Below are 9,475 nucleotides of genomic sequence, written 5' to 3'. Positions count from 1 at the left end.
ACTAGAAGAGATAATTGTTTGCTTTACTTCTTTATTTACTATTCTATATTTTAAGAAAAATAAGTTTAAGAACTTATTTCTAAATAATAATGAAATGTGACTGTATTTTACAAAACACTAGTCCATTAATACACAGCCAAAATAGGTCACTTTGTAAAGGCCAGTTTTCAATTCTTGGATACAGTAATATGAGTGCACGTGCACCGTGTCATTGCAACTTCTATACATGTAATGTTAGCCATGCATGGCTGAAAGGTCAATATAATAGAAATAATAAACATATATATAATGTTATGAGATTTAAGCTATTTAGACTAAACATTTGTATTTTTGTGTTGATAGAGAGATACAGTAGTGAAAATAACAGATCAAATATAAAGTTTTTTTCTAAAAAACATTTGATAATTATCTGGAGGTTACAAAGATTTCGCATGTGAAATTTGAAAATGTTCTGATGCATAGAAGTATTTTTAATCTTAAAATCAAAATTACTTTGCATGTTGGATAGTCAACCTTCAAAAAGAAAAAAGGTACAATAAAAACATTACATAAGAAATCTTAAAACTTAAAAAAATCTGCTTTTCTGTGTACAAAAGCTTTGTGATGTTTACTAATAATCTGCAAAATTTTGTAAAGATATGCATACATTATCAAAAATCATAGTATAATTACTCTCATGGATATTTTCATGGTTATGAGCTGGGTGGATCCTGCCCAACCCATAGTGGTAGGGTTAATGCAAGTCAAGTTATTCAATCTAATTTCGTAGAATAATTTTCCATCTTCATCCACTTTCCTTTTTCTCTATTTATTGCAAATATTTTCTAAAAACCTAGCACTTATGTTTGAAAGTTTGAGTTCAACCATACTTAGATAAATACAAGAAATTTATTTTATTTTTTGTAAACAACATACTTTTAGGAAAGTTCTTTAAAAAATTTCACCCTCTAGTTTTATTTTTTGTTATGAAAGATGATGAGAGCAATGTCACCTACACTCTGATAGTGAAGGCAGGGTTATAGGGTTAAGATATATTATCACTGCCTTTATGCTTTCTTTTTCTGCAAGCATGATTCTGTGTTTCTCACATACCCTAAAATAAGTTCCATAACGAAAAAATAGTAAACCTAAGCCCTAAAACCTCCAGTGCTGTATATCACTCACATATTTCAAAATATTCATTATTAGTCAGTATCAAAATATCTTATAACATAAAAAAGTGACTCGCACTTTTATTACAAGAGTCTTTATCTTCAATTCAGTCTGGTGATCATTGTACATTACTTTCCAAAACTTAAGCTGGACTGCAGCCTATAAAGCCTGATTATACTGATGATTTTCATTTCATCAGTATAACAACAGTTAGCTAGGGTACTTGTCTTTTGTCTTATTATTGTAATACTTAAAAATACGCATACCTGTTTTAAAAAAAATATGTTCTGCTTTATAAAAATTTGCATTAAAAGTTATAACAACAAAGAAAACATCTATTCAGTCATGAAGGGAAGAAAGAAGTAAGATTTCCAAAACATGTTTTTATGGAATTTTTTCCACTTTTCAATAAAACCAAGAATCAGTATGTAATCAATTATAAAGAATTAATGAAACTGTTATATCCTAACTGGGCATACTGAATGAATAACACTGTACTAGTCTTCAACTATTCAACATGTGATAAATATTTGGTAAAAAGTGTTTAATCAAAACTTCATTAATTAAAATGCTAAAATTCATGATCCTTTCAATTTCTCTATGTTAAAGATTCCTTTTGAGTTAATTCTATTGTTGGATAAAGGAAATTGAGTGAACTGGTAGAGAAACGGGGTTTGACCTGGAAGGGACATGTATGGCAAATGGTGTAACAACAGTTGGCAAGAAAGGCATACAGATAGCAACTGCATGGAATTAAACCAAAAACAAAAGTCAAAATGAAGGAAAGAACAACATAGAGAAGACTAGTCAGAGCAGAAAAGACAGTACCAAACCAGCCGATACATATGACTGAATGAGTAACTAATTAATAATTAGACGTAGATGATCTTATAGACTACTAACCATGAGAACTAGTATTTACTTTAACAACCATAGTTGGAATATCTCTTACACTAAGCTTCAGACAAAATTGGACATATTACTCTAATGTATGTATACTATAAAGACCTTTATTATAAGTTTCAGCTATAGTCACTGGGTTATAGTTCACATAGTTAAAGATCTTTTCCACTCCACTTTCCAAGGGTCTTTGTAATGCTCACCTGTTAAGATACAATTTGTTTTACAGCTATTTATTAATTCCCAACCAAAGTACTTAGCTGGTTAGAGCACCTGCTTCGTCTCACTTTATAATTCTTAAAATGAAGTTTACAGAAATTATATATATAGGGTGGTGATAAATTTATACTTTACAGTTGTGGAGTAATACAAAATTTTGTACTACAAGTCTAGTTGACCTACCTTGGCTGTGGTGAAGGCGTCTGAGATACACCCAGTGTAGTGTTGTTGTTATTGTTTCCAGACTGACCAAAGATTTGGAACTTGGAAGGATTAAGTGTTTGACGACTTCTTGTCATTGGTTGCTTAAGGAAGGTGAAACAGGAATTAAGTACCAGTATGAACCCAGTCATTATATAAGTTAACATTAAAATAACAAATGCATTTAAAGATCAAAATTATTTTAGCATTCATCACCATTACACTACAAGGACACAACATTTCTATAAAACCCACTCTGCTAAGTAACCAACTAAAGAATCAGATAGTATTTTCTTTGTATGTCCAAGTTTGCAATGCAAGATTTTCCAATTATCATTGACAAGTATAGAATTAACTCTCCACTTATCTCTCTCTATTTTTCTGGTACCTGGTAAGAAACAATTTACTTTCAATCACAAGTAATTTTAAAGTAATTTGTCTGTACTGTTGAAACGTTAAAATGCAGTAGCAAGCTACATGTCATTCTGATGCATTTATGACCATTAATAAGAATGTTGCAAAATCATAGGCACTTATTCAGAAAACATTTATATATAAATTCTATTCTCTGCTCATACACTATTTTATAGCTCTTCACCTCATCATGGCAAAAAAGAAAAAATAAGGTGAAGATAGGAAATAAGGAAATACATACCTACATTATTTTAATCCTTTAGAAATAATAAATGTCCATTTCTTATATAAATCTATATCTTTTTTGTCATAAATAAGCTCACAACATTAAAAAAAACGAAAGAAAACAAACATTTCTTTTTGTTTTTCCCTCTTTCTCATACATAAATACACAAACTAAGATTAAAAGGATTAAACTATACAATACCTAATACTTGTGTATTTAAAAACATTTTTACCCCACAGATATAAAGAAATCAATGACTTAAAGAAAATCTTAATTTTTTTATTTCATGTTTCACAGATGTGACAAAAAAACTATAAATTAGTCATAAAAAATTCAATCAGTAAATGTGCACAAAATCACCTAAAAATTATAAAATGTATGTGATTAAATATGCGTTATTCATTACCTATACCTTTTCCACTAAAGCAGAGAGAAATGTTTAATTATGATATAAAACTAAAAGTTCTTTCTCACCTTTTTTGTTGGAGCTCTTAAATCAATTGACTGTTGATCTAGTAATGTTGGTGGAGAAGGGGTAATGTAAGCCAAGGTCCTGTTTCCAGCACTGGCAATAGTTCCTATAGGACTGGGAGTATCCAGTGGTAGAATACCAAAACTGTTAAAATATAAATATATAGTATATATATACATTCATCTAATAACAAGTACAGAAAAATCTAAGGTTAACCTTAATCTAAAAACCATGGTCAAACAAAATTACATTTTCAAGCATGATAAATTTTTACATTTCAGGGATAAAAAACATTTTAAATAGGTATTTATCTCTGAAATACTGAAAGCCTTTCCTTGTTGAATTTTCTCTTATGCTGTATTGATCATGTGACTCAAAGCTCTGAATGTCCTTCACATAATGCAGAGCATGCATCACTTACCAATAAATCTCCATAGTCACACTTACCATGCGATTTATTGTGCATATACCAGGATATCTTACATAAGCTATACTTTCCCAGCATAATTAAGATTTTTAACTTGCAGCTGCAATGGAACACCACGTAAAAATTCAGTTGTGAGGAAATGAGTGGGAAAGTATTTCAGGGGTAGATAACTGTTTGAAGTACATTTTAATCTTAAAAATTCAAATCTGGTAGACTTACCTCTGAAATACTGAAATTCGGAATGACTACACTGAAAAGGAAGATGGAACCAAAAAGAGTTATCATTATACAGAAAAATATATGTTACAAGGCATGAAGATAATAACAGAGACCACTATAAAAATGTGGTCAAGCACAGTCAAAGTAGAATTATGAATTAGAAATATTCAAAAACATTTAATTCAAAGGACCAGCCATATATAAAGAATGGATTTAAGGACTGAGAAAGAAGGATTTTTCCCACTATGGTAACTCTTCACCCTCAACACCCTTTAATTCATACAAAAAATGGGTAAAGTGTTTATCTGTGGAGCCTAAAATGAGAGTACTGGTAAAGGTGTAAACAGGTAAGACCAATACAATGTTCCACTCCTGTAGCAGACAGTTCTTATAAGGAACAGCCAAATCAAAAATGTATGAGTGGACATACTCCTGTGGCTTTAGCCCCACATAATACACATCTAAGAAGGCCAGTAAGTCATGAAATCGGCCAAATCAGTGAGTGCTCAAGTAGAACCTAAGAACAATTAAAGCTGTCCCAAAGATCTGGCTCAACAACTTGAGGGCAGTGCAATGGGAAAAATCAAATTAAATAGAAAAAAAAGAAAAACACAACAAATGTAGATGTTCTACATTCTGTTTCAAGCTATGAGACACCTTTCTGAGGAAGACTTTCCTGTCTCAAATATTTCTAATGTCATGCAAGGAAGTGCAAGAAAAGGTGGGAAAAGTACCACCAACAGCCACCAGATGGCATTCCTAATCCAATTTAATAAAGCACCAGTACAGAGGGTGAAATTCTGTCTTGGACAAATGAAGAAGACATTTGAGAGTTCCAACTACATGAATCCACATAAATACAGAATCTCTTAACAGAAGGAGATATTATCAATTATGTGTATGTGATAAGGAAAAACAAGACAGTAAGAATCTGTGAAAGTCTCAGTTATAATAAAATGTATAAACATAATGCAGAATGTCCTAAGACAGGAGAGACTTTTTTCTTTAATCAAATGATTTTTCAATCTCAAACACCTGTGTAACTGTTGACAGGAGTGTTGGGTACAATAGAAATACCTGGTTCACCACACACAACAAAGGTGTGAGCTCAAGCAATAAATAAGCATAATAGAGAAGTACTCAACTATTATGGATTCCATCAGGCCTGAAGAATAACAAAATGTGGCGAAAGAGAGAAAGGAAGTTGAAAAGAAAAACAATGTACTGGGATTTATTCACATGCTGGCCTGTAAAATGTCCTCTAATGCTTATAGAAACTGGAAAATCAAAGATGTTGCCAAATAGTGAATTTGATTAAACATCTCCTGAATTTCATTTTTAAGGCATGCAGGTACATCATGATAAATAAAACAGATAAGCTACATAAGCCAGTTCATTAGATGGAGCAAAAGTTGTGAAGCAATATTCATCATAAGATGTAAACAACATATTTCTAGCAACTCTAAAATATTCTGTTTGTATAATAGATTTAAAAAATGTCCCTGAAAGGACTATAAAAAACATTCTTTGTAATGATAATCGTAGTCAATCAGGTAAGATAACACAAGTAGTGAAAAAAAGAAAGAAAAAGAGCACGAGAAGTATCGAGAGCATAAATGTCAGATCTTCTTTTACCTGAAGCAAGTAATAGAGGAAGATACATTTTTGATGATAGATGATAGAATGAGCAAGTTATCAAAAGTTCAAAAGTGGGGAAGAAAGGCATCATAAGGCACAATTCCTACTGAAGACAGTGTCTAGGGATCTGAAGATGAAATAAGTGATAGGTTCAAAAAAAGATTATGAAAGACTGGAGACTAAAAGTGGCAGAGTGGGCAGCTCTGCTATGAAGAAGATAAGTTACAATCATGAAACAAGAACATGAAAAATGTTAAGGAACGAGACTAGAAACTGATTTTTCTAATACATCTACTCCTGAAGAAGGACAGACGAAATTGATAGATGGTTACAGATAAATGCCTGCAAGAAAATGACAATATTTGAGCTACTGAAGAAAATAATCCAGTTTCTCTAATAAGTGGTAACATAACAGTTAGCTGTGATGCTTTAGATAATGAATGTTGCTTAAAAAGATGGACATGAGACTGGCAGAGAAAATGTTTCGAAAGATGTAAAGGATTTGTATTCTCTTGAGATATGACATAATAAATGAAAATATGGTTGAACAGAACAGTGAGGAGCAGTGACAATTTGATTAACTGATCCTGACCAATATCCAAGAAAGAAGACAAAAAAAAGGAGGGTAAGTGAAAGAAAAAGTTTATTTCAAAACAGGTTCAAAGCATCCACCACTATAGAAGTGAGGTATGGAACTGGGAACCAATAAAGTAGAATAAGATGAATGTCCACTGTTGCAAATGCATTGATCATAAAGCATTCATATCCTGTTTTTCCAAGTGAAATCAATTGCTTTCAAGCACTTTTCATAACCACAAACATAACTTGCAGGACCAAAATACAATGTCATACTATGATCCACAAACATTAGAAACCAACATGAGTAAAATTTGTGATAAAAATCGTGAAACAGCAGATGATGTTTTTAATCTTAATTTGTCCATACTGGCTTTTGTCATTTAAATTATTATATCATGAAAGAACTATTTTGATACAATTTGTAAAAAAGTAGGTATTATGGTTGAAATGCAGATTTTTAAAAGCAAAGAGTCACCTACAGTGCCTACTGTCTAACATCCATACACCAAGCACATGTGCAATTGTATATAGAATGGTGAATATTTCTCAAGCTAATAAAATAAAATAAAATCACTGTAAAAACATAACACAGAAATAGAAACAAATTTATTTTACCTAGCAATAATTCAAACAAATTCTCTTCATCAGGCTTAATATGCTGACATATCATCTCTTAAATTGCAGCAAAATTCTTGTAGACTTTGAATAAGCCATTTTTGTATGCTTTTATTTTAATGCATTTATCAGTCAATGTTGTGTGAAGTCAAATTTTTCTGAAAACTTTATTACTTCGACTACAATACTACACTTAAGAAGTTTTTCCAACATCTCTAAAGTTATACATTAACATTGTGCATTGTTAAACATTTAGAAACAATGAGAGACTTCTTCACTTAGTCACCTGTCATGAAAATAGAGTATACACTTTTCCAGATGTGTTACACTATTAGGCCTAAGTGTGTTTACAATAATGTTAGAATCTTAAGTGTTGTATCTATTGCTTCCCAGTAACTCAAATACTTTGAAACCTACTGACTGAACCTCATTTTAATTTCATTTAAATATGGATGTATTGATTGAAAAGAAACTTACAGACTAAAGATGGATATTTCATATTTCCTGATCAAGAATTTTTGAGTGATTAAATCAAAGAAAGAGAAGAGTAGCCTGAATTTAATGTCAAACAACATAAGAATTAGAATAATGTCAATTCATTTTGTAAAATAAAACTTTTGATAATTATAACTTTATCTTAGAAAGTCTGAAAACTTTTAAAAAATAGATAAGAAGAAAACTAGAAAATTTGTTTGTTTATGGTACAGCTAATACTTTGTTAGTAAGGCTCTCTACCACCATTCCTAATTTTGAATTACTGACCAACTGATAGTGTGATTAACCATCACATTATAATGCCCCCACAGCTGAAAAAGCAAACACGTTCGGTGATGGGTTTCAATCCTACAGCTATTAGATATGCATATCCAGGGCTTCTTTTACTAAGAGGATTCCAAGAAAGTTTTCAAGTTGCATTAAGTAGAAAACTTGTAATTTGAGCCCATAGTTCTTGTTATATCTGCATTTCAGAAATGTAATGCTGTTATTTTTTTCATTTTATTAAAATTTCATGTGTATATGATGCAGAATTCTGCATAAATGCCATCTGTAAATAAAATGCCACTTGTCTGGCTTTTTTGAGTGAATTTAAAGCAATTTGATGATAACCCTCAAGAATAAACATACAAGTAACTAAACCATTATTATGCACTGACTGCAACCTCACCCACCAGCTCTGGTGAACATAGAATTCACTTGATTGACAAGATGTTGAGCCCATCCAAAACCTAAACAATGTACCAAATTGAGTTAAGTCACGTCCAAAATGTTTGTAGGGCCGGGATTTTTAAAATTGGAATGCAATTAGTGAATTAGCAAAAAGGTACCCCATTGGAAATAAAAATCCATTACTTTCCATGATCCTATAATAAAATGCCAATTTTTAAGGGTATTCCAGGACTGGATTTTGTTTCAAATTTCCAGAACTTTCCAGGTTTTCAAGCACCCATGTGAACCATGTCATAGGACAACCAAGCCATTGACACAACCACTGAAAAGCTGAAAGGTCCACTCAGTAGGGAGAAGTTGATGATCTCTTCACAAATGACAGGCTCAAATATATATATATTTATGTATGACATAATTGAAGATAAACATGAAGAGATACCACAGCAAAACAGAGGATGTCGATTTGAATTACTCCCTTAATGTTGATATGTGCCACCACTGAAGAATTGCCTCTGTGAACTAACATAACATAATGTTATGGGACAACATGGGACCTATTGGTCCATCTTGGCTGTTCCATCCTCTAAACTAAATTCAAATATTTTTTTTAAATCTTAAAGCCAGCCCTTATCATTCATATTCTTATCTAGCTTTTTCTTGAACTCACTTAAATTTACTGCCTCTACAACATCTGAAGGCAACCAATTCCAAAGGCCAACCACCTTGTTAGAAAAATGAAACTGCCTTAGCTGAAAATGACTCCTACCTTACCAAAATTTATACTTGTGTCCCCTAGTCCTACTATTCTCACTGTTAAATATGAAAAATGATGATGCATCAACACTATCAATTCCCTTTACAATCTTAAACACCTCAATCAGATTCCCCCTAACTCTTCTTTTTTTCAAGAAAAAACAATTTGAGAGATTTCAACCTTTCCTAGTATGACAACCCCTCCAATCCCAGGCACCATATAGTAACCCTTTCCAACAATTCAATGTTTTTCCTAAGGTAAGGAGGCCAAGACTGAACACAATATTCCATATGTGACCTAACCAGTGACCTGTACAATGAAATTATAACCTCTTTAGACTTGCATTCAATATTTCAGTACATACAACTAGCAACAGCACACTGCTTGGATGGCTTTTAAAGACTGATAAACTATTACACCAAGATCCTTTTCTTTCCTAACACTGTTAAGGTTATTCCCATTCAAATTATGATAACCCAAATGCATTATCTT

At 31.8% G+C, this 9,475-nt stretch overlaps 1 protein-coding gene across 1 annotated transcript in view; it reads right to left on the bottom strand.

Annotated features, from left to right (window-relative positions):
• LOC106456945 (cell division cycle protein 27 homolog) overlaps positions 1-9,475 on the bottom strand; it is a gene marked incomplete at its 5' end in the record, with an annotated part of 73,487 nt that overhangs the window by 35,791 nt on the left and 28,221 nt on the right. Inside the window, 2 exons of the mRNA XM_022382753.1 lie at positions 2,455-2,576; positions 3,587-3,728. Of these exons, the coding sequence (XP_022238461.1) occupies positions 2,455-2,576; positions 3,587-3,728 (264 nt within the window). The remainder of the gene's footprint in view (positions 1-2,454; positions 2,577-3,586; positions 3,729-9,475) is intronic.

Source organism: Limulus polyphemus, unplaced genomic scaffold (assembly GCF_000517525.1).
Source record: "Limulus polyphemus unplaced genomic scaffold, Limulus_polyphemus-2.1.2 Scaffold274, whole genome shotgun sequence".
Lineage (NCBI taxonomy): Eukaryota > Metazoa > Arthropoda > Merostomata > Xiphosura > Limulidae > Limulus > Limulus polyphemus.
This window is presented reverse-complemented; position numbering and strand designations above follow the sequence as displayed.